Source organism: Lepisosteus platostomus, chromosome 15, assembly GCF_059453375.1.
Source record: "Lepisosteus platostomus isolate fLepPlt1 chromosome 15, fLepPlt1.hap1, whole genome shotgun sequence".
NCBI classification, from domain to species: Eukaryota; Metazoa; Chordata; class Actinopteri; order Semionotiformes; family Lepisosteidae; genus Lepisosteus; species Lepisosteus platostomus.
In genome coordinates, this window is record NC_142625.1 from 14526875 (window position 1) to 14552211 (window position 25337).

At 40.7% G+C, this 25337-nt stretch overlaps 1 protein-coding gene across 1 annotated transcript; it reads left to right on the forward strand.

The window, feature by feature from the left end:
• The first annotated feature begins 1457 nt into the window (after nucleotides 1–1457).
• Nucleotides 1458–22280, forward strand: LOC148648035 (neuronal acetylcholine receptor subunit alpha-4-like). Its single transcript, XM_088607882.1, has 6 exons — nucleotides 1458–2068; nucleotides 11426–11577; nucleotides 14385–14429; nucleotides 14570–14679; nucleotides 16152–17547; nucleotides 20097–22280. Exons 1-6 carry the CDS (start codon nucleotides 2005–2007, stop codon nucleotides 20220–20222), a joined length of 1893 nt encoding a protein of 630 aa, XP_088464008.1. The 5' UTR covers nucleotides 1458–2004; the 3' UTR covers nucleotides 20223–22280.
• Nucleotides 22281–25337: the final 3057 nt, after the last annotated feature.

Genomic DNA, 25337 nt, shown 5'->3' on the forward strand with positions numbered 1-25337 from the left:
ATATCACAGGACAAAGTTTGAACGATTCACACTCAGCTCTCCAAAATAAGAATATTCTGGATTCAAGCTGCAAAGGAGTACTATACAAGAAAAAACAATGGAGATCCTGTCACAACCTGAAAAAAGACTTGTGTCTGAAGGTCCATAAAAGAGACTATGATGAGTAAAAAATGACTGGAGCTAACCTCCTGTGAATAATTAAACAGTATTGTGTGGAGACCGGGAGAACCACTGACAGATGAACAGCACAGATGGTCCGATATAATATTGGAAGTGACCAAAACATGCAGGGAATGTCCATATTTTAAAATGGGAAACCAACCTTAAACAGCTTACTCTATATCAAAAGAATTAACAATTGGCTCATGTTCCCTCTGAGAGCAAATTTTTCCTTCTATAAGAACACACCAGCAAAAGTTAGTTGAGTGTTTTGTCAGTTAAAGTATCCACTGTCTCTGTAGAAACAAAAAGTTATTAATCGTTACATAACAGAAGCATTCAGAACACACTAGAAAATAAACAAAATATATATTGTGGAAAAAATGGTGACAATATTGTAGTCCTCTTTATATTTGCCTTCAGAATATAATTTTGAGGTAAAAAACAAATAACACTTTTAGAAAACAGCTTTAATTTTTATCCACAAGAAGTCCCCCAGTAACAGATATGATACAAAAATTATTAAAAAAGCAGATGGATCCTGTTACAGCAATTGTTTTATAGCCTATTTGTTTGATAGTTAGTCTTTTTAGTCCTGTAGTTCTCTCTAAGGACAAAGCGAATGAAAATGAGCTCCTCTTAATAGATGAGGCAGCAGGTTTCTAAATTAAGCCTTTATCTTTCTCACAAATGCTTACTTGTGTTTCAAAAGACTACAAGAGTGGGGAAATGGCATCCACGAATGAAACCATTGAGTTTTGTGCAGTGCTGCAGTGGGTCAATAGCAAAGTATCTGTGAACAAGACCAAAAATGTCACAGTGACAGGTGATCAGCTAAAAATAAATGAAGAGGACAAAACACCTCACTGAAACTTGATTCTGCCTAAACAGTCTCCTTCAAAGTGTTATTCAGCAAAAAAAAACAAATTACACAGCTATTAGATTCTGTATGACATTCCTGGCAAATTCTAATGGGGAGTAAATGTATTTGTGGTCAATCTAATCTACACTCTAAGCACCTTTGCAGTCTGTCTAATGACTGAAAACTGAAAAAAAAAACAGAACAAAGAGTTAAAAGAGGGAGATGAAGAATTATACAGGAAGAAGCCCTCTTCATATGCATAATAACCCAAAGGATCAAATGGATGTTTTAATATGAAAAAACATTTAATAGAAAGATTTAATGGAAACAATATTTGCCGGCTTCCCCGCGTGGCTATGCAAAGAGATGCTTTTGCCACAGATATGAAGGCTGGCTCTCCATCGCCCTTCTGTAGCCTGCAAATATGCAGCCCTGCACAAGCATGCCTTCACTCTGAAGTCCTATTCCCAGCTGCGCAGCAGTCTGCGTGCCTGAGCACAGACACAGACTGAGCAGACTGAGCAGGACACAGAGGGAGAGGCAGCTGAGAGGGGAGGCTTCAGGCGGACTCCGACACCTAGGAGAGGGAGGAAAACTCTCGCACGCGCGCCGCAGCAGGGCAGAGATTGTGCAGCAGAGAAATGGGGACCACGAGGGAGCAGGAGCTGTGATCAGACCCCGCCGTTCTGGGGGAAAAGCCAGCTTACCGAATAGGGAAAAATCAAAGGAAAAGGACGTGCCGAAACTTTGCTCTCCTCTCTGCTCCTGTTCGTGGTCTTCCCTTTGTGTTCACCTGTCCCCAAAGAGAGTGTGGAGAATGCAATGAGAAAAAGCAATAAAATGCCAGCAGGAGCCGGGGAGGACAAGCACAGGTGCAGCGAGAGGGAACAAGGGTGACTGTTGGGTGGAGAAGGAAGATTTTGTCACCTCCGAACTTGCTACTTCGATCTGGGACTGCCGCCAGAGGCTCTCGGTCCTTTGCCATGCAGTTCCTTGCTCCTTGCATCCACGCACTGGGTGTTCTCCTGCTTCTCCTGCCTCTCTCAGGTAAACCTCAGTCTTAACTTCCTTTCTTTCTTCTCCTGATCAATTTCACTTTTTCTTGCAATGATATTGTGGTTTTTGGTGAATCACTTAAAATCCAGTCATCAACAAAATTAGTAAAACTGGACAATTTGCTAAAAAGTATCAAGCATGCACTGCATTTACCTGTAACCAGCAAATACATTGTCACGTTATTGCTTTCTTTAGCTAAGTTGTTTTAATCACTTGTAATGTTTTAAAATCCAACATGTCATATCATAAGTAGATAAGAACATGGAGACTCACGGAGACTTATAAAAGCTATGAACGACTGTACTTTGCAAAATATCATTTTTTCATTTATGAAAACTTTACTATATATACAGTATATTTTTCTATCCTGTTTTCCTGTACAGGTGCACCCTGAGCTACTCAGATTTAGATTTGTAAAAAATGTATATAAAGAGATATTAAATACCATGTAATTGACACAGGTGATACAGTATAGAGTAGGTGTTTGATAGTCCTATAAGCCTCTTTATACAGTAAACATCTAACAACCACCCACCTCTGCACAGAGAGAATGAGGTAGTATTCCTTTGTGCTCTTTTTTCATTATGGCAGTTTATCAATTGTAATAAAACACCTGGACCAATTTACATATCCTTGCAGTGACCTACATACTGTAGCTACTGTATGGTGAGATGTTTTTCAGATTTCAGAAATTCAATAATCAATTTAATACCTGACAAATGATTTTCACATTTTTATTCTTATCATGTACTTAATAATTAATGTATATACAGTAAGATATGTTAAATCTTCTTTGGAGTTGTCAATGAATCTATAACGTGTTCTAATGTTCAAACCAAGTTTAGAGTTCTGCTGCAGTTCTAAACAAATATCTCAATCCATTTAGCGTCCTGCAGAATACACCTAATAGTCATTCTATTATTATGTTTGAATGACAGCAGAGTAAATATATGTTAGTCTGAGATTTATTTTATTTACTTTTCTGTTTCTGGATGAGTTGATAAAACAATCTTCCCTTCATAGAAATGGGTTTTGAAAACTAAAAACCTTCTAATTAAGTTTGGTTCATCTCCTGCATTTCTCAGTCTTGGAAATCTAAGCTTCAACCAGCTTCACAGTTACTGTACGCTCTCCCAGTGCAGCATTTTGCCTTTTTGGTAAATGCGGGCGCTCTGCTGTTTTCTCTGAAAGGTACATTTAGTTTCTGTTTGGAATGATGCCTTATCTTCTGTCAGGGATCTTACCTGGGGAGATGAAGCTGTCTTGTACAAATGCAGACTGTGTTGCACTGAATGGACTTGGGCAGAAAAAGTTCAAAGAATGAGAAGAAAACAGGAACAATTCAGACAGCCCAGGGGAAGAAAGGCATAGGGCTTTTTATTGGGGTTTAGAAGTCACTGATGTGTAAACATGGTGAAAAGGGAAAGCAGAGATTGATGGGACTTTCGCTTGTGTCTCAGTTTACTGCTGTTTTAGACGTCTGTACAAGCAGAAATCAACATACATTAGGAACTACTATACAGTATATATAGGGACTTTTTATATAAGGGACTCAAATTTCTGCTATATATAATATGAGAGATTTATTTATTATCATTGGGGACAAGTTATAAGAAAGGGGAACCTCAGTGTAACATTTATTTTACATGTTTTGTACAGATGGCTTACTGTACATCAGAGAGCTTATAGTCTAATACCTGCAAGAGTGACATTCATATTTTCATTTCACATTTGAAAAAGCTGTTTCAGTTATATTTATATATGAAAAATAAACCAAATGGATCTTATTGTCACGACGGGACGGAGCTGTCTGAATTCTGTCCAATGCAGAGCCTTCTAGTAGTATTTTCAATCCTTTCAATTAATTTCCTGTGTTGTTAAATAACAAATACTTTGTACACATTTTTGAAGTAAATACTTTAATCTAAACTTGTGTGCTCACACTGACTACTTTTATGGGTAAAAGAAATTCAATGTAAAGGAAAGCCCAGAATTAACATCAGGTGCTTGCATAAGCCCCACAATAAAAGCACAGGGCAGCACTTTTCAGAAGCTCCTTTAGCAGCAATTACAGCTGGGTCTTTTTGGTGAAGTCTCTACCAACTTTGCACATGGAGATGGTATGATTTTTCTCCATTCTTCTTTGCAACCTAGGTTAGAATTATAGCTGCTATCCTGTTCTTGCCTCCAAGAATTGTGATGTCATTTGTTATGTCATTTTCTATGTCAATGGTATTGCATCTTTTATGTTATCCATTATGTCATTTGTCATGTGAGGAAAACAAACAAGCATTTCATTGTACTCAGGGATATATGAGAATAAATTTGAACTTGAACCTAGCTCATTTTTCAATATTGTCACAGGCTTTCTGTCAGATTCATATCAGAATGTTAAACCCCTCAAAGACTTTCACTTTCTTCTTGTTAAGCCATGACACTGTATGTGAATTTTCTTTGGCAGACCAGCAAGTTTTTCTCTAAGATTTGCTTGTTCTTCATTCCATCTATTTTACCCTCAAGCTTAACAAATTTCCCTGTCCCTTCGTATAGAGAACTGTAACACATTATCATACAGCCACCAACCAGCTTGGAGGTAAGGATCTGGGTTTGGGCTAGATGTACAGTGTACGTAACATTCTGCATTTTGATTAAAAGGGTCCACTTTACCTAAATTGACCATGCATCAGTCCACTTTTTGCAGTTTCATTTAATGGAGTTTGTAACAAACGTTTAGGAGGGATGACATAAAACCACGTACAGTCAGACTCGGCTCTCGGTAATGAGTAATCACTCCTACCATCATTTCCTCTCCTAAAAACATTATGAAATACTGTAAGTGATCCCCTTTTCTCCCTCACATACGTCTTTTTACATCCCACCTCCACCCCATCTCGACCTGTGCAACTGCCCCTTGGTCACTCCTCACTCTGCAGGGTGCAGGGTCCCACCCTCTTCGTCCTCTGGCCAGGATGTCAGCCAAGCAGGTTCAGCCAAATTTTGACTAAACACTCCATACTTCTGTCAGTACACTTAATTCTCAGGTGTTGTTATTCCTAGTGAAAATACTTCATCACAGACTTCTGTATAGCCACTCTGCTATACAGGCCAGCTTTGGGGATTCTCCAAGAAATTGGTAGCTCTTTCATAAGGTGCTGTTGGCCACATGGTAGCATTCCTAAGTATAGGGACAGCCTGATCTGGGGACTGCCTGGGTGGTACGATACACTTTCCCTTTCTCGATCAGCCTCACCCTGCCCACGATCTGATAAGTTCCTGCCTTTCTAAAGCTTTATGTCCGAGGTGTTTCAAAAGCTCTTTGGCCTTCACGGTTGATTATTTGCTTCAGATACACTACCTCACTGGGGAACCTTACAGTGCACACAGGCAGAAGACAGTCAACTAAAAACTAGGTATTTTCGGAGTCTGTGTGTGCCTGAGCTAATTAAAGTTTGTCTTAGAAAAGGGGGGCGTGAACACTGACTGCACCTAGGCAATTCATATTTGAGTTTCTGATTTGCCCTGATGTTTGTATACAGTACGTCTGTGTCAGTGTGTGCCCTGCAATAAACTGACATCCCATCCAGGGTGTATCCTGCCCTGCACCCATTGCTTGCTGCCAAAAATTGAATTGAATGAAGCGGTTAGAAATTGGATGGATAGATGGATTTTTCTTAGCGGTGATGTTTAACACCTTTCATCCATAAAAGTATTTACTTTTTAAAAAATGTGGAATTCAACAAATCATCTTAATAATTCATTGTTTGTGTACATCAATGGTAAAGGCCAGGGGGAATTTGGCCAGCTGGGGAAAAGAGGTTCAATCTGTGTCTAATCGGTATAGCAAGAGACTGGAACCTCTGGTGTGAGGTGTGAGGGTGAGAGACGACACTATGTTACTCTGGCATAGGTTATCCTTAGCCAGCAGCTACTGCATATCAACTTACAACAGCCAACCCACTGTAAGCCTGGTCATTACCTGGATGGGAGACCTCCTGGGAAAAACTGCTCCTGAAAAACAAGGTTGCTGCTGGAAGTGTTAGTGGGGCCAGTAGGGGGCGCTCACCCTGTGGTCTGTGTGGGTACTAGTGCTCCAGTATAATGACAAGGACACTATACTGTAAAACGACACCATCCTTTGGATGAGACATAAAATTAAGGTCCTGACTCTCTGTGTTCATTAAAAATTAGGTGTGTTACCCCGGTGTCCTGAGCAAATTTCCCAATGGCCTCCTAATAATCCCCATCTCTGAACTGGCTTCATCACTCTGTTCTCCTCTTCAGTGAGAGCTGGTGTGTGGGGAGTGTACTGGTGCAGTATGGCTGCCTTCACATCATCCAGGTGGGGCTGCACACTGGTGGTGGTGGAGTGGAGTCCCCATTACCTGTAAAATGCTTTGAGTGCAGTGTCCAGAAAAAAAGCTGTATAAGTGTAGGGATTATTTAGGATTATGTGTAATTTCAACAAAAATCAGACAGCATTGGAAGAAGGTAAATACTTTTGCAAGGCAATGTACACTTGCTGTATACAGTATATTAAATAGTTTCACATTCAGATGTTACTATAAAGCAATCACGAGGCTTTTACAATACATCCAATACATCTGTGTAGCACTGTATTCTAAATCAATATTCAAAATGAATTAGAGTTTCTGAAAACTGGAGGAGCAGTTTATTCTATTTTACGTGTTTGCAGATAAAAAAGACAAATAAGCTACTGTATAGATCTATGAAAGTCTGGAGATGTCTGACTCTGAAAAAGAAAACAGTATAAATAAAGTAATTTGGTACTTTCACATAATTCTGGTGGAAAAGGAACAAGTAAAGTTAAAAAGGTCAGTTGGGTACTGTCACAGTCTGAGTATTGATTCACTACAGTTAGACAGGACTTATATAGGAGGAAGGGCAAATCTGTCTGTTGTGATTAATGTTTATTAATTTAAAAATTGAAAAGTTCAATCTTACAAACCATATACTGTATATATGAGCAAAACAAATCTGCTTTCGAAACAAGTTCAAAGCAGCCTGTTACAAAACTTCAGTTTGCCCAGATATGCCATTAATTCTTTCCCAAAAAAGTAAAATAAAATTTGTTTAATAAATCATTTGTTTTTCAACATTAGTACCAGTCTGGGGGGGACTGTGTTTTAAAGATGAATCTGTCATCATTAGCCTCCAAAGGAAAGAGAAAATACAAAGTGGGTTAAGGTTATACTTGCAAATTTCCACTTTACTACTGTTTGTCTGTTGGTCTGTTTGAAAATTAAAATAGTAACAGCCCCAGGCTGAAACAAACTGTCACTAAACTTCAAGCTCCTGTTTCCCCCATGTGTATTTAAAAACAGCCTAAGATAGTGATGAGTTACAGTACATCCTCTCTTTTTTCAAAGCTATGATGTCATTTGGCAAACTAGCTTTAGCATCATAATGTCAATTCAGGTTCCTTTCTTATGGCTTGCATCCACTGAATCTTTGCTTCACGTTTTGCAACAACTCAAGGTCAGTTGGATTGAAAGTATTCTTGCATGTGACTTACAAGTGATCTTTCTGTCTCATTCATCATTCACCTCTTTCAAACTTAAGTAGGAAATATTGGATAAGGCTTTGCTCTGTGTTTCTCTAACAGTAAATAATGACTGTGAGTATACATGGTGACCTCTTGGTTCGCACTGTGTAATGTCCACAGTAACAGTTACAAAAGATTACAATCCAATAGTAGTTCGTGTGGGAGAAAGGCAATTATGGTCAGGTCTGCACTGCGACCTCATAGCTCTTGGGTCTTGGGTTCGACTCTGGACTGGAGTATGTTCAGGGTGGAGCTTGCATGTTCTTGCCACATTCACAATGAGGTTTTGCCAGGTGTTCTGGGTTTATGCCACCTTCTAAAGGCATCTGTGTCTCTAAATAATGCTTGTGTTTGTGTCTGTGCCCCGTGATGGACTGCTCTCCCATCCAGAATATAGTCCCTATAGTCTATGCTTTTGGGACAGGTTCTGGGGTGACAAGGCCCTGATCAGGAGGAAGCAGCTTTCTAAAAAAACAGGTGGATGTTTCTGGTTATTCCATCACCTTTCTACAGACATACATTCTGGCCAAAACAGTAACATTGGGATGCCCCAATTTACCAAAACGTGTTTGTTTGAGCTGAAAATGACGTTTTGACAAAATCTCAACACTCCTGTTAAGAGCTGATTCAAAATTTTATTCCACAGTGATTTAAATGGCACAAAATAATATACAAACAGTTAAATATGCTTAACAATAAATTTTCAGCAGTATTCTCTCCAAACCAATGGGAAATGGTTAAGTGAATCCTGTATTTTCAACCACTGTACTTGCAGTCGCTATGATGCCTAGAGGGCTCCATATAAAATCAAAAACTTGCAAAGCTCCTGAAGAATGTTTTTTGTTAATCTGCTCTTGGAGTAAATGATAAGAGCTTGCAGCGCAGAAAAACCTTTTGAAATGCAGACAATAGTATTTGCTACAGTTAAACTAAAGCTCCCTTGTCTTTAGTGTAGCTTGACAAAATCTCTACTCTAATGGTAGTAAAGAACTTAATTTTGAGTCTTTCAGTTACGTAGAAATTAGGACACCAATGACCAAAACCCATTCTGAATTTTGGGCACATATATTGTCTCTTCCAGTTGTTTAATCTCCCCCATGAGCCCTCATCAATTAAATTAGATTGCAAGAGACAAGGCTGACAAAACTATTTTAGTTTAGCTCTGAATAATCTTAAACCAAATTGGGACACAGTATTAAAAGAGTTTGCGTTGTCTCCTTTTCCTATATTAGCACTTTGCTTACTTTGCAGTAACATCTTTGTAGTTGATATTTATAGTCTTAATTTTACTTATGGAAGCCTTTTGTAAAAACAATGATGAAGCTTAAAAACATCCAAACACAAAGTTACTTTCTTCCCTCATTAACACCTAAACATGTTTTAGACTTTAAAATGTATTTTAAAATAAAGTCCCTTAGTTAAACGATAGCCTCTGGTTCAGCTGTGTTGGGGTTATGTAGCTCTTCACTGAGACTGTGGCATGGGGAGGCCCCTAGGATGGGCTGGTTAGTTTGCTCTGTCCCACAGGAGCAAAGAGGGCTGTACTGATGCCCAATTCGAGAGGCTGCCAAGACATGGACCAGTCCTAAAGCAGTCTAGAGGGGACCACTTTTTCTTGGAAGGTGCAAGCTGGGAGGTTGTTGTGTGGGGCATGTGAAGAGGTGCTTGTTTGTTATGTCCAGTGATTCCCATGCCGAAGCCCAGGTGAAGTCTGTGTTGAAGTTATGTTGGAGAAGGTTTTTCCAGATTGGCTTTCTTGAAGGCAGACTTTGGTGGACATATGTCCTCATGCAGTGGCAGCCGAGGAGAGTTTTGAACCTCTTTGAGCATTTTTGGGGGCTATTGCGAGTTGTTGGGTGTGTGGAGGAGTGATATCTGCTACTGTAGGACAGGGAGCCAGGGGATTGGGGTGGAGCGTAGGGTTCCAGTGATGATGTTCATGGTGACGTTCGGCTGGGTGTACTCATTCTCCGTGAGTACGTGAAGACGTAGACCAGACAGGGCACAGCATTCTGCTGCCGAGAGAGACTTTCAGACTGGTAAAATACGTGTATGCAATTTGTAAGCAAATTAATTCAGCTCACTGATCCATTGCAGTAAAGACAGCCAAATCATGAATGTCCCCAGGGTGCTTGTCCCTCTATGTGTGTCCCTTTCCTCTTGCACCTAAGATGTCCTAAAGGAAACAACCTGAACCCTAACTTCACATACTGTATAAAAACCTGCTGCAGTAACATTTCCAACTCTGACTGTGAAAGGGTTTGATCTAACAGGATCTCTGAGTAATTTGAGAATCTGTATCTGCAGCAGAGCTGATAATGGTTATGTAGACACATCAATGGCCTCATCTCAGCAATGAAGAGAAGCAATTAAAAGTCCTAACCAGATGTTTCCACATATGCTGAAATGAGGATTTCTGTCAAAACAGGTTTGGAAGGTTCTTATGCCCTTGTAACAAGTTTTGGCTTTTGTAATCACCAGAAGAACGTTTGAGGAAGCAGTTCAAAGGAGAGCGAGAAGGTTAATTAAGGACAAACAGAGGTGAAAACTGCTGAATCCTTTTAGTTCTAAACAGAGGGGACTAAGAAAGGATACAAGTATGTAAAAACCTGAAAGACAGTGAAAAAGTCAACTCACATAATACTTAGTTCAGGTAGGTAACTGTGTCAGCATGCGAAGGCTGCAAAGGAACAAGTAAAGGGTGAATCATATGCTGGAAAGAGAAGAAAAGAAACACAACGTTTCGGCTGTGGAGCCTTCTTCAGATTGACACATTTTCTTGATCAGGAGCCAACAGTGAGGCAAGGACTCAAGGACATCAGTGGAAATTCAGAAAGTGTGCATTGAAGGCTAAGACCTGGACACATTTCAAGGGCCGTGGTGTGTGGGACACACTGACCGGCCTCGTAGTTGAAGCTGAATCCCTGGGGTCTGTTAAGAAAGGGCTGAAAGAGATCTGCAGTTCAATAAGCAATTTGCTGCACTGGGTTATTTGGACTGTTCAAATTGGACACACCCACAAGTGCTTCAATGTGGCAGCTAACCTACATGTAGTAGGAGACTTACAACTGAGTAAGATTCAATCTCAGGTATTGAGATGTGCCCTGTGTGACATTTTTGTTTGTTGCCTTTCCCATGGGACTTTACACCCAAGCACAGCCCCAGAATGTGCTATCTAGTAGTAAAGAATTTACCCACATATCACCAAAGTATCAACTGCCAATACAAAATGTCTCATCTGAGGTTGTGGGGGTTTGGGAGGGGGGTGAACAAAACCACAGTTCATAAGTGAGCCACAGAGCAGCCAAGACAGCCTAAGGTCCTTTTTTAAAGTGACAAGTGACTGGTAAACATTATCTACGGACTGCCAGCAGGTGATATTAATGTTAGCCCCTGTGCAAAAGACGAGGACGATATATTAGCTGAGTGTATTTTCAGAATAAGCCCCAGACGTATCTACTGTTGTGTAAAATTTCTCATTTCAGAAGCAGGTGAGGCACTGTATATTATACAGTAGTAGGCTCTACAGCAGGATTCCTGGACCTGTGGGATGACTTATGCATTTTATTTTACTGTTATCTGGGTGGGAAAAAATATATTGACATGAGGTGCTGCAAAAGGAAAAACGATTTTAAAAGCCTTTGTGGATGCAAACCCTAAATCTGTTTTCCTTGGCTCAGAAGTGAGGTTATCACTTATGGTTGTGGTTCGGAGCTTACTAGGTTGTCAAAGGTCCTGTTCTGTGTCTAAGATTTGGACTTTAACACAGGCTCTCCTCCTCACAGCTTATGGCCACACAACAGTACGGGCCCATGCTGAGGAGAGGCTCCTAAAGAATCTCTTCACTGGCTACAACAAGCTGTCCCGTCCAGTGGCCAATATCTCTGATGTGGTCCTGGTACGGTTCGGCCTGTCCATTGCCCAGCTCATAGACGTGGTAAGTAGCCTCTGCTTGCAGGAGGTCTCAGTCCCCTATCATCCACTTAGGCCAACCATTGCTTCAGCTCCATTAATTAAAAATCATAAAATAAATTACCAACAGCGTACAGCTAATTCTCAACTGCCTCTGTAGATATGTCCCTGAAAGATGACATGAAACTCACTGACGCAGAAAGTAAAAACTTAGTTCTCATGAGGATGCATGCAAATCCGGATCAAAAGTTAAAGACACATTTTTAATTTTATGGTACAGGTTTACATTCTGTGTTAGTATGGTGGACTACTAACCTCAAGGGTGACAACCTTGAGGTCATTTTACTATTGATCATTTCCAGACAACCCTCTGAAATGCAATTGTGATTAAGAAGGAACATGACGGAATTGATGTTAGACTTAAACTCACTTTGCCTAAGGGGCAATGGCCAGGCTGACATCAGAACCCTCTGCTGTGATCAAAGAAATTGACAGTAGTACTGGGGATGTTGCAAGGGTGTCAGTCATCTGAATGCTGTGAAATAATATTGTAACGCATACGGTCGACATTGCAGGTTGTTCGAGACGGCTCACCAGCGCGGTGACGTCACCGCCCTTCCCTGTGAATAGCAGGGACCGCAGCATAGCCAGGCTGACGGGAGATTTCCCTTTAGCTCAACTGGCTGGGTCCGTGTCGAGTGACGCCGGAGGCCCGGGTTCGAGTCCCCAGCAGTGGGGGGCTGACCTGAGCTGGCAGTGGTGAGGGCGCATACACACATGAACCCGGAGCGCTACAATATTCTTGAAGCCTTTAGCTATTTCCTAGAGAGCTGGCAATTGAGAATTAGGCTTTGTCCTTCTTTCAAAGATCCATACACACTCCTGTTAATCACACATTTTCAGGTTACAAAACCTGAAATATTCAAAATTCTTTATTTTTATTATATGCCCAGAAATGTAGTTTTATACAAGATGAAGAAACTATTCAATTGCCTGTATGTTATTCAGACATTTTGAGCTACTTTATCATCCCCTCATTCTAAATTCCATATTCATACCTTTATTCATGTTATCGTTGCATTTTAATATGCTGTGACCCGATGAAACAGACTTACTTCAAAGTAGCTCTTTCTCTCTTTAAAGGAATTGTTTTCAGAGGTTTTCTGTTTGCGAACATTTAAAAATAGTTATCCTGTCAGGAGGACCTAATTAAATGGCTGCTTTTTAAATTTATGAAAATATTCTGTACAGTATAAACTTCTCTGACCAGTGACATTGATCCTAGAGTGGCACAGTGGTTAGTATCACTGCCTCGCAATCTGGGTTCAGTTCTTGGGGTGCTACCTGTATGGATTTTGTATGTTCTTCCCAGGTTCATGTGGGTTTCTTCCAGGTGCTCTGGTTTCCTCCCACAGCCCACAAACATACCAGTAGTTTAATTAGCTTCTGACTCTAGTGTGAGTCTGTGCCTGTTTGTGTCCAGATGTGCCCTGCAATGGATTGGTGTCCCATCCAGTGTATACCCTGCATTGTACCCTTCGTTTGCCAGGATAGGTTCCAGTTTCCCCATGATCCTGAATTGGAACAAACAGCTAGAAAACAGCTGGGTGGTTGGACCCTGTCTATCGTGGCTCAGTGCGCTGAGCACATTACAGAAGTGACATCACCCCTTTGTAGCGGTAGAGGACCTGTTGTTGTGGCACTGGTGAATTCTCCACTGGCTGAGCCTGCTAGTGACTGTAACTCAATTCTGGTAGGGGCAGAATAGAGCCACACTAGCGGTGTGGTGTAAGATTCTCTTGATATCATTGTATATCACACGATGTTTTGGTGTGGTGGGGTAATCTGCTATCTAGTGAGTGGCACTGCGTGAGTCCATGAGCGACTGGAATCGCATTATGACCAGAAACAGACAAACTTTGTCACGCCTAGCCATGAAGAACTTCAGAGCTCTATTTCAGATGGATTTACAACATCTACAGAGAGAACAACAACTTCTAAATATGGAAATATGGAAAGCATACTGAGCAGATGGAAAGTCATGATTTTATTTTATATAAATAAAAAATAAATAAAATGTCCATATCACCCTGCAGCTCACAACTGGTAGCCCACTGAAGCTCAGCAGGTGTGAGCCTGGTCAGTACCTGGATGGGAGACCTCCTGGGAAAAACTAAGGTTGCTGCTGGAAAAGGTGTTAGTGGGGCCAGCAGGGGGCACTCACCCTGCCGCCTATTTGGGTCCTAATGCCCCAGTATAGTGAGGGGGACACTATACTGTAAGCAGGCTCCATCCTTCGGATGAGATGTAAAACCAAGGTCCTGACTCTCTGTGGTCATTAAAAATCCCAGGGCATTTCTCGAAAAGAGTAGGGGTGTTACCCTGGTGTCCTGGCCAAATTTCCCATTGGCCCTTACCAATCATGGCCCCCTAATAATCCCCATCTTGAATTGGCTTCATTACTCTGCTCTCCTCCCCACTAATAGCTGATGTGTGGGGAGCATTCTGGCGCACTATGGCTGCCGTCGCATCATCCAGGTGGATGCTGCACATTGGTGGTGGTGGAGGGGAGTCCCCATTACCTGTAAAGCGCTTTGAGTGGAGTGTCCAGAAAAGCGCTATATAAGTGTAAGCAATGATTAATAATATTTTTTTTTTCCCGGTTTAGCTAGAAAGAAACAAAGAGCATAAAAGAACGTTTGATTTTTCTTTGACTTTCAGCATAGGATTATGTACTCGATCACCTTGAGCAGCCTTCCCTGTAAAAGTGTGTGCCTGTTGCGATGTCAGAGTCCATTTTAATTTCTCTTTACTTTGTCTTCACATTTACAGGATGAGAAGAACCAGATGATGACTACAAATGTCTGGGTCAAACAAGTAAGCCATTCCTTCACTGATGTTGCCAGTGATGAAGAAAGGACAGTTGCAGTCTTGCAGGAAGTCTTACCCACAGTGGAAGACTTCCACTGTGAAGTCTTACCCACAGTGCTCATTTCTCCCTTCTTTCTCTCAAACAGGAATGGCATGATTACAAACTAAGGTGGAACCCTCAAGATTATGAGAATGTCACCTCAATCCGTATCCCATCCGAACTCATCTGGAGGCCAGACATCGTCCTCTACAACAAGTATGTTCTGACTGGACCTGCACTAGCCTGCAATGATGTCTTGCCAACCTGTTCAGGCTGCAGCTGGCAAAAACACTTTACTGCTATCTAACTGAAAGTCCAGCTGGACCAGTGGTTAAGTTAAAGTTCCCAGTTTAAGCCCCCATGTCCCAGTGTCACTCTGAACACATTTCAGAATCTCCCAGCTGTGTGTCCTCGTATTGGGCCCTGCAGCTACAGTTGTCCCACCTCCAGTGTCTGTCAGTCACCATTGATTAAAGCATCTACTACACGTCTTCCAATTCTTGTCGAATGTAGCAGATGATAAGGTATTAAAATACAGATAGACACATAATGTAGACATCAGAATGCAGTACACTTATCACTCACCTGCATTAGGTAATAAATAATTATATTTTGATTTGAAATTCCTTTTTTTCATTAGCATCTTTGGTCTGAAGTAGATAGAAAGAGACTCTATTGATCTCGAAAGGAAATTGAGGTGTTACAGCAGCCCAGCCCTAGACAAGCAAAAACAGACATCAGAATAGACAAAAATACATAATACATAGTTAGGTGTGTGCAAACTATGCTCATAGTCACTGTAAAACAATAAGAAATGTGCAAAATGTGCATAGGTTAATACAGATTGAGTGTCCAAAAAGTACAATAGTGCAACATGTTGTCTATAGACGAGCAGATGAAGGGATAACAGTCCTAGCCTAGGGCAGTGTTATAAACCCTGACAGCCGCTGGGAGGAAGGGCCTGCGGAAACGTTCCCTTGAACACCGTAGCTGGAGCAGTCTGTTGCTAAAAGTGCTCTTCTGCCTTATAACAGTAACATGCAGTGTTTTCATGTGTACAAATGGTTTCAATACAGAGTAACTGAAAAGGACAGAAAAATGACTTGTGTATTGTACTCTGGTGTTTGAGATTGCACAGTGTTTTAAAATTATATTAACATACGAGGCATTAGCAATGTACTGTGTTAGGCAATGTAAACAGACCTTATGTGCATCAAACAAATCATATAAACAGCATAGCCTATCTAATAATTAGAGGAATATCATTACTTCATAATATAGCACTGACACTGGGCCATCGAACTTTCTTTTGAAGTGCAACAGAACACTTACAACCAAACGGAAAAATTCCTGTTCATTCATTTCCACAGTTAGTTATATCTGGTTACTGCTCCAGCCAACTGCTATAGTGACGTACAGTACAACTTCAGAACTTGAACCCTGGTCCAGCAGGATTTTTTAATGCTTTAGTTCAGAGGTAGTTTGCTCTCCATGCCGTCAGAGGGCTGTGGACCCTAATTGAACTAATCCTTAATTGTTTAACCCAGGTGCTGATGATCACATTTCCAATTAAGTATAAGACAGAGCAAAAGCATTCTGGGTTTAAAAAATCAAAGTGTAGTTTTCTACTGTTTCAAGACTGCATTGTTAGTAAGGTATGTTTGGTGACCTTTCTTGTCTACCTACAGTGCCGATGGAGACTTTGCTGTCACTCACCTTACTAAAGCGCACCTCTTTCATGATGGACAGATCAAATGGATGCCCCCAGCCATCTACAAGAGCTCCTGCAGCATCGATGTCACTTTTTTCCCCTTCGACCAGCAGAACTGCACCATGAAGTTTGGGTCCTGGACGTACGACAAGGCCAAGATTGACCTGGTGAGCATGGCGAACAACGTGGACCAGATGGACTACTGGGAGAGCGGGGAATGGGTGATCGTCGACGCCGTGGGGACGTACAACACCAAGAAATACGAGTGCTGCACAGAAATCTACCCCGACATCACATTCTACTTCATCATCAGGAGGCTGCCGCTGTTTTATACCATTAATCTGATCATCCCGTGCCTGCTCATTTCCTGCTTGACCGTCCTGGTGTTTTACCTGCCCTCTGAGTGCGGGGAGAAAATCACCCTCTGCATCTCGGTCCTCCTCTCCCTGACCGTCTTCCTCCTCCTGATCACGGAGATCATCCCGTCCACTTCCCTGGTGATCCCCCTGATCGGGGAGTACTTGCTCTTCACCATGATCTTCGTCACCCTCTCCATCATCATCACCGTCTTCGTGCTGAACGTCCACCACCGCTCTCCCCGGACGCACACCATGCCCCACTGGGTGCGGAGGGTCTTCCTGGACGTCGTCCCCCGGATCCTGTTCATGAAGAGGCCCACGACGGTGAAGGAAAACTGCAAGAAGCTGATCGAGATGATGCACAAGAAGGGGAGCACCCCCACGTTCTGGTCCGAACAGACCTTCGAGGCCGAGCAGACCTTCCCCAGCTCGCCCTTGGACAGTCCTGACAGTCCCCCCCCCACCTCCACCCCGCCCTTGTGTCACCCCCTCGAAGATCCTCCAGCCAAGGTGCAGCTGCTCTGCAAGTCCCCCTCCAGCCAATACTCCATCCTCCTGGAGGAAACCAGCCAGCCGGGCTGCTCCTCCCCTCCTGCCTCGCACCTACTGGCCCCAGACAAGCCGTGCTCCTTCCCCAAGACCAGGTCTTTAAGCGTCCAGTACTCCTTTGGTGAAAGGGAGCTCCCCCAGACCACAGCCCGTTGCCGGTCCAGGAGCATCCAGTACTGCTGCCTGCATGAGGAGTCGTCTCAGAGCAACGGGCACGCCAGCGGCAAGTGCAGCAGGTCCCCGACGCTCCAGAGCCACCTGCTGGCGGACGAGGGAACTGACAGCGGCCAGGCCCCCTGGAAGTGCACAAAGATCCCGGAGACGTCCATGTCTTCCCAGAGGGGAGCGAAACTGTTCAGCGCCAAAGAGCAGCACATCCTCCTGATGTCCCCTTCCATGAAGCTGGCCATTGAAGGGGTGCAGTACATCGCGGGTCACCTGAGGGCGGAAGATGCAGATTTTTCTGTAGGTTTTGTCGTTCAGTTTTCCGCTCCCACTTTCCCATATGTAAAAATCTGAGAAAGATGCTTCCTAAGCTTTTCAAGAAACAGATCTCAAGGTACAGCCAGGTAACCAACTTTCCACAGAGGCATGATTATATCTAGAAGAGAATTACAGTAACCCACTTGCTGAGCATTACACACTTTCTTGCAGTTTCTTCTCGGTCTTTGTCTTGGGGCAGTATTACCATTTCACAAAAGCTTTGGAACATAAATATTTCAACCCCTTAATTCTCAGGAGACCCATTAAATAGACCTCCTGAAACCACATCCCTCTCGATGCAAGGATCTTCACTACGTGCAAAAACAAACAAGGAGTGTATTTTATTACCATGATTCTGAGACCATGCATTTCTCTCAAATTTATTTTCTAAGACCATTCACAAAATTCACTTCCTCTTACTGTTCCCTGCAGACAGGTAGCACATGGAGAGCTGAGTGTCTAGTTTCTAGTTTTAAGCTCCTTCCGGAGGTGAGGGCATCCTACTGTAGGTCTTTATTTTCCTCTCTGCATAATTCTTGAGCAATCTGCCCACTCCATTATAAATTAGGTAAGGTGACAGTTTTCCCATTTTGGAATTGTGGGTCCCTAAAGTTCAACTATAAAAAGCTGATCGTATTTCTGTCCAGCCAACATACTAATATATAACCAATGACCAGGCAATGTTGACCTCAAATGACCTTCTGCTTTCAAACATTGCCTCTCAAAATCAACATCAAGTGTGTTCATGCATAATCTAATTGATCACAGGCTGACATTTGAAAACTGCTGCCAAAAGCAATCGAGCCACTTCAGGCATACAGTTCCAAGCACAGGGAATACATAAGAGTACACAAAATACAGGGCTGGTAAACTGAGCCCAGAGTTTCCTAAAAAAAAAAAACAGAAAACATGCTTAAGAATTCAAATGAAAAGTTCCTTGTGAAATGAGGTGAAAGCAGGATGAATTCAAATGAAAAGAATGAGGTTTTTAAATGGGCCAAAAGACTAAACTCTGTATTTCTTTATTTTTAGCTTTGAATTGACGAATTACAATGTTGTCCAGAGAAACACTTCCAATAACCTTGTTGAAAAATCTGATGCCCAAAACTCCACAGACACAACTGTAGCTAAAGCCAAGTGTGGCCTTAGAATCACCTTGCACAATCCAACTTATTCCTTGCACACAGACAGGCAAAGGTATGCAGGACAGCAAGATCACGTTTCTCTAGTAATGGTTTTAAGCCGTGTATGACAAAATCCATACTTACCATGGACATTGTGATGCTGCATGGCTTATGCTGCTATTTAAGGAAGCTAATTCCTCGGCTGTCCCAGTGCTATTGTGCTTCAGAATGGAAATCATCCCTACTGCAAATCCTGGCTAGAATTAGAAATGCTTATTGGCAGGGGGGTAAAGAAAAACGGAATTGATTGCTCTTCACTTTCTGCTGAGATTGCACAGCTCTGCTTCTTAGAAGGCATGAGTGCTGGGGAAAAAATAACAGGGGTGAAATGTTGCTGCAACTGCTATGGCAATATGTTTTAGAGACATTATACAGATTAAAATATAATTTAGATAAATAGTGTTAGTTTACACTGTGGCACCTTCAATACCTACGTCTCTGTGCCTAGATCTAGCTAAGACAAAACATCTGGGGGAATTTAGCCCTTTAAGTGGTACAAATTCAGTTTTGATGTGGTTTTCGCATTATTTTTCTGAGATACAAAGCATCAATCTGATAATCCTGCAGTTGTTTGTTTAAAGTGGAGCACAGCCTTGAGTGTTTGATTTAATCAGTTGAACCTTATTATAACTTAATTAAGCTTATGTATTTTGCATTTCGAACATTCTACATTTATTAGTACGATGAAGGGTTTAGTGCACCCTGTAGCAGTTTAAGTGCTTTGGACTGCACTAATGCAGGAATTAATTGTGTTGTTTTCACTTATGGAGGCATGTGACAAGAAAAAAAAAACAGAATTAAAAACTATTGCTGCTCTTTCAACTTTTTTTGCTCAGTGCAGAAATCCCATTCTGGGTTAAAAAGAGAGGAGGAGAAACCACAGGAGCAAATCTGTAGTCAGGAAACTGTGGACGATGTTTGATGATTTGAAGACAGATTTGTTTCGAGACTAACTGCTCCAGAATTACATTTGCTATTGGGCCTTTCAACAGCAGTTTCAGCACAGTATTCTCCTTAATCACTGTCCAATCCTATCATCTGTGTAGCACAAACGTTCTTGACAGTGATGGAATGTTGCTTGGGTGGAATAAAAAGATCAGGCTGCTCTTGGGGTGAAAACTAGCTAAATCTCTTTGAAATTTTTACACAGACTATTCACAACATTAACATTGTTAAAGGAGCAGTGAGAGACGAAGGTGTTCACAGAGACAGCAGCACTGAGCGATGCGCTGCTGTCTTTGTCAAATCAACAGCTCGTGAAACCAGTTTGAGAAATGGAAAGCAGCTTTAACAAGTGATCGGGCTGAAGTACTGTAAATGTCTGACTGTGTTTTCTTTCTTCTTCAGGTGAAAGAGGACTGGAAGTACGTTGCGATGGTGATAGACAGGATATTCCTCTGGATGTTCATAATGGTTTGCATTCTGGGAACAGTGGGGCTGTTTCTTCCTCCCTGGTTGGCAGGAATGATCTAGCAGAGGAGAAAATGGATGCTGTCACACCTGGTGGGCAAAAAGAGAAACCATAAATAATTTAGTATTCCCTCTTTTTTTTAAAAAACACTTTGCTTTTATTTTTGGTGAGCATTGGGAGGGAAAGAGGGTGTCAGAAAACGTGTCTTCAACACTGGTGTTACTTTTTAATCTACTTATCTGAGGTATTTTATTTCCATTTCTTTCGAGTTAGAAAAAAGCAAGTGTCCTCTGAAAAATTACATTTTAACTTTACTGTTAATCTCTTACTTCACTGAAATGTGTCAATTAGTAATATAGTTCTCTGATAAATAAATGCATAGACAACACATGTAGGGGAAGGGTTTTTAAAAAGTAATCCATTACAGTTACAAGTTGCTTGTTCTTGTGAAAAGTATAAGGAATTACTTTTTAAAAGGATCTTACTTTAACATTGTATGTAGCCAGATGACCTGTCACTGTCTGTGCTCCCTTTTATAAGAAAGGTCCCCACTCAAAACTTGAACAACAGTAATCCTACAATTTTCCAGAATTGCAGTATTAAATACTGTATGCCCTGAAATATAAAACAACTGTAATTGTTTTATATTTCAGATACATCTCAGAGCAGTCTTGTGTCTCTGACTGGTCTCCAAATGCAGTGATTCCTCAGTCCCTATCACATTAAATTGATTAACTGTATTTGAAGGACCTGGAGGGGAATTTATTACTTATTTTTAAGGAATGATTAAAAGGTTTAATGAAATTCAAACTGAACAAGCTTTGTTGAAATAATAAAAGCAGAATCTGATACCTTCAGAGATCTATCTAAATTACAAAAAAGACAGCAGAACAGTGTTAGCAATTCAGAAAATAAACAGTAAAACATTAACCTGATTCCACAAAAGGGACAACCTGTACATGAAAAGGAATTTAAAGCCAAAAACAGGTAGAACTTCTTCACCTAAAGGGTCACGGCATTAAGAAACAAGCTACCCGACCATGTTGTTGAAGCTGATATCCTTGCATCACTTTAAAACTAACTACCTAACAAGCTAGATTGGAGAAAATCTATCTTTCCTTTTCTTACAGTATGTTCTTATTTTCTAGGTCTCCTGACAAAAGCAGGAAAGACCTAAAAGCAGAAAACTAATTTGAAAAACTTGTACCATTTCTGCTATTAAAAAAGATTATTATAGTCGCAAATGCCAAATTTACTGAAGGAAAACAGCAAAACAAAATAAATCTCTTAGTGGTTCAAGTGAATCAGGCGCTATAAATTAGAATATTGTACTGTTAATGTCTCAGAAAAAGATATTGCTGCTCTGGAATAGGGCAAATGTAGAGTGGCTAGACATATTCCCGTAGTTAAATAAATGTGTTTCAGTGGCCCGTTAACAATAAAACAACTATAATTAAAATAAAAAACCTAGTCCTGAACTTCTTAGTCCTGACCAATTCAAGTATTCAGAACCCTCAAGCATGTTAACAAAATCAACTCAATGGATTTAAAGAGCAGCAGGGAAACAGAATCTACAGGACAGAAGCAGAAACAAAAGAGATTTTTTTTTCGATGTGTGAAACAAGCTGCCCAGCCATATAATTGAAATCAAACCCTTCTCTTCTTTTACGAAACAGCTGGATGAGATTTGGATCACTTAGCTACTAGCAACTAAATAAATTCAGCTGATCAAAGGCCCTTCTCTTGTCTGAAATCGTTCTCAGGTTCTTATCTATCAGCACAGCCTTTCCTGAGACCTCTAGATCTGCTCATCAGAACTTCAAGAAAACTCATTAAACGCTCATGTCTGAGAACACTTAAAAACGTGTAGTCCCTGTTTTTTAACCTACTTCAACAATTTTGAATTAATTAAGGCTTGTTCTTTAAAGCTTAAATATTTCTTATCAATAGAATTGAAAGGGAGAATTTTATCTTATTTTTAATTTTACAGTGAAATAACATGAACATTTTTTGCTTTTTAGCATTAAAGATATTTATTTTAATTTCACGCTACATTAAGACATGGCAAATTAAGTTTGCCTTAAAATACCTAGGTTTGATGACAAAGTAGCTGTATTTGTTCATTTGTAAACAAATTAACCACATGCCTGTGGTTAATTTGTGTTGATGATTTACCTTCTGAAAAATCTGATGTCTTGCACCCACAGCAAGGGCATCTCACACTCCCAGGGGGTGAGTGCACCCCAGATTAAGAACCACTGCCATAGGCAGTCATAGGATCAACAGGAAATCCACAGGTTTTTTACCTTCTAGAGCTGATCACCACTAGAGTTTGGTTTCTAAAGGACAACAAATACCCTTGTAACTATAAATGTTTTTTAAACATTTTGAGAGTAAACGTGAACATTTTCGTACTGTACAAACGATCGAACCATTTGCACAACCATCTATTAAACGTGTACTGCAACAAAGCTGTGGTATCCGTGTGTAGTTACTTATTGTCTTCAGTGGACGGTGGAGAAATTTCAGAAAGGAGAATCTTTTGTTTAAAATTATAGAGGAAAGATATGAGCCTGTAAAATAAAGGGGATTGCTTACTGGGATTGCAATGTGCCCTCCTCTGTGTGAAATGTTCATTCATGAATGAAATCTGTGCCACTTTTGATAGACCTTGCCTTTTTCTTCTGTATGCACTAAAATAGATGGTATATACAGTAGTTTTAATTGGCTGAAACATATATAGTACAATATGATTTAACGCTCCAATAATTACAGCTATTAAATACCACCTTCATATACTAAGTCCCTTCATTTGTAGTACACTTAATAGCATATAAACACAGCAAATATAATCTATTGAAAAGTATAGGTGGGATTTTAGGAACAGTAAGGAATAGATGCCCCATGTGTTATCAGCTGAAGTCAGTAAATGCATTCAGCCTCTGACCAATTTCCACTACAGAGGAAAAACTGGAATGCTGCTTTAAAAAGAAAAAGAGGTTTAACCTTGGTATTTTATCTGAACCTCTGCAGCGTATCTGCAGACCCACTGAGTTCTAATGGTCCTCAGAGTTAAAAAAACATTCTTTTAACTACAAATTTGATTACAAATTCTAATTCACAAACCCTAGGCTTTAAAACAAGTCTGTGTTAGATGCTGAAGGAGACACAAAACTCCCGTATAAGGATGAATGAAGAGGGTGAAAATTTAGATTACTGGTCACGCATGCATTTTGTGCATTACTTTGTGAATATGAAATAATGTTACTGTACATTGGAGGACGTTTACAGATATTCTTTGTTTAAAGAACTTCTGAGAGAGCATGTCTGAGAGAGCATGCTTTTAGAAGGCTACTGAAATCTCTGCTGTCTGACTTCCAATAAATATTCATTATACGTACGTTCCATACTCCTGATCCTTCTTCACATTCAGTTCACCTCTCCTACACTGTAGGATTAGGATTGAAATATCAAGTTCAAGTTTATTTGTCAATCCAGCCATATAAAAGTACTGTATACAGAGGAGCTAGATATCGTTCCTCAGGTCTACAGAGAAGACACTGACAAGGCAATGCTATAAACAATGTAGACATAGACAGCAGACAGGATACCTGACATTAGGCAAAAAAGAACTAGGTTTTCAGATTTGGAGTAGGTGCAGTAGGTACCAAGGTGCTGAGGAGCCTGACAGCCTGTGGAAAAAAGTTGTTACGGAGTGTGGTTGAGCTAGCCTGTATACTGCGATACCTTGTACCAGATGGTAGAAGGGCAAAGAGGTTGCAGGAGGGCTGGGAGGGAATGTCCACAATACTGGATGCCTGGTGTGTGCAGCGTTTGTGGTACTATAGATGTCCTGAGTGGGTGGAAGGGAGGCTCCAATGAGGTTTCCTGCTGTATTGACAATTCGTTGCAGGAACTTGTGGTCTGAGACCTTACAATTCCCAAACCAAACAATGATACAGTTTGTCAAGATACTCTTGATGGTACCTGTATAGAATGTGGATAGTATGGGAGGAAGGTTTGACCTTCTCAGTCGCCGCAGGAAGTGGAGACGTTGTTGTGCTTTTTTTAGCTAGTGAGGTGGTGTTGATGGTCCAAGTGAGGTCATCTGTGATATGCACAACAAATATGCACATTTGCTTTCAGTTAAAACTTTTCACCTCTATGCAGAGGATGCTCAAATACAGAGCAAGTGACAAAGATTAAAACCAAGCCTGATGTACCTAATAGGGTCTTATTTCAACACTCATATAGTCCCAACAGACAAACCTACGAAAAAAGTAAGATATGACAAGAACTCACAGAGAAAGAGATTAAATATACTGGATGGGATAAAAAAATGACAAAAAGGTCATTCAATATTTTTTCAAGGTTTTAACTCATGCAAGGTCTTTAAACCATGAAGCTATGGATATCGAGAACCCCAGCAGCAAAGAAACACTATAAGTCTAAAACATACAATGGACCTGCCGTTTGTTGGTTTTTCTTTTATATATAAATATTTATCATTTTTAGGAGGAGTATGCATGATATCTTCAGATGTGAATCTCATTATTTTGGTTAGGGTTGGGGGAAATCATCATAATTGAGTAACAAAACATTTTTTGCACCTTTAAAAGTAATTATTGGGAGCTTTTTTGAGAAGACGTCCCTCAGTCAGAAATAATATCAACCTCCCGCTTAGATGTATTGACAGTAAACTTGCCACCGATCAAAATAATTTATGGTGTTAGTCAGACAGAACGCGGGAGGTCACTGCTATTGTATTTCAGAAGCTTTAGTGAATTGGACACTCATTGATCGGTTAGAAAAAAAAAGAGTAAGCACATTGTGGAAACTGGTTGCTTCTGTCAAGGTTAAACTTCTTCCTTGTCTAATTTCATTGTTAAATGTCTACTGCACTCAGGAACCCTGGACAAAATTAATATGCTTTGTGGCATGTCATCCTTGAGTCACAAGCTAAAAACATAATGATTTTTTTTTATCCATTAGCCTGTTCATCTATTTTCTTCTTGAATAAATTAAAATCTAGTAATAAATCAAAAGATGACACATTTTTAATTTTGTGCTAGGTAGAATTACAAGCACAGCACCTGTAGTGATGTTTTTCAAGTGTTTTTTGATGACTTGTTAATATCACGCACCTTGAATTATTGTGTTTATTCATCTATCTGGAT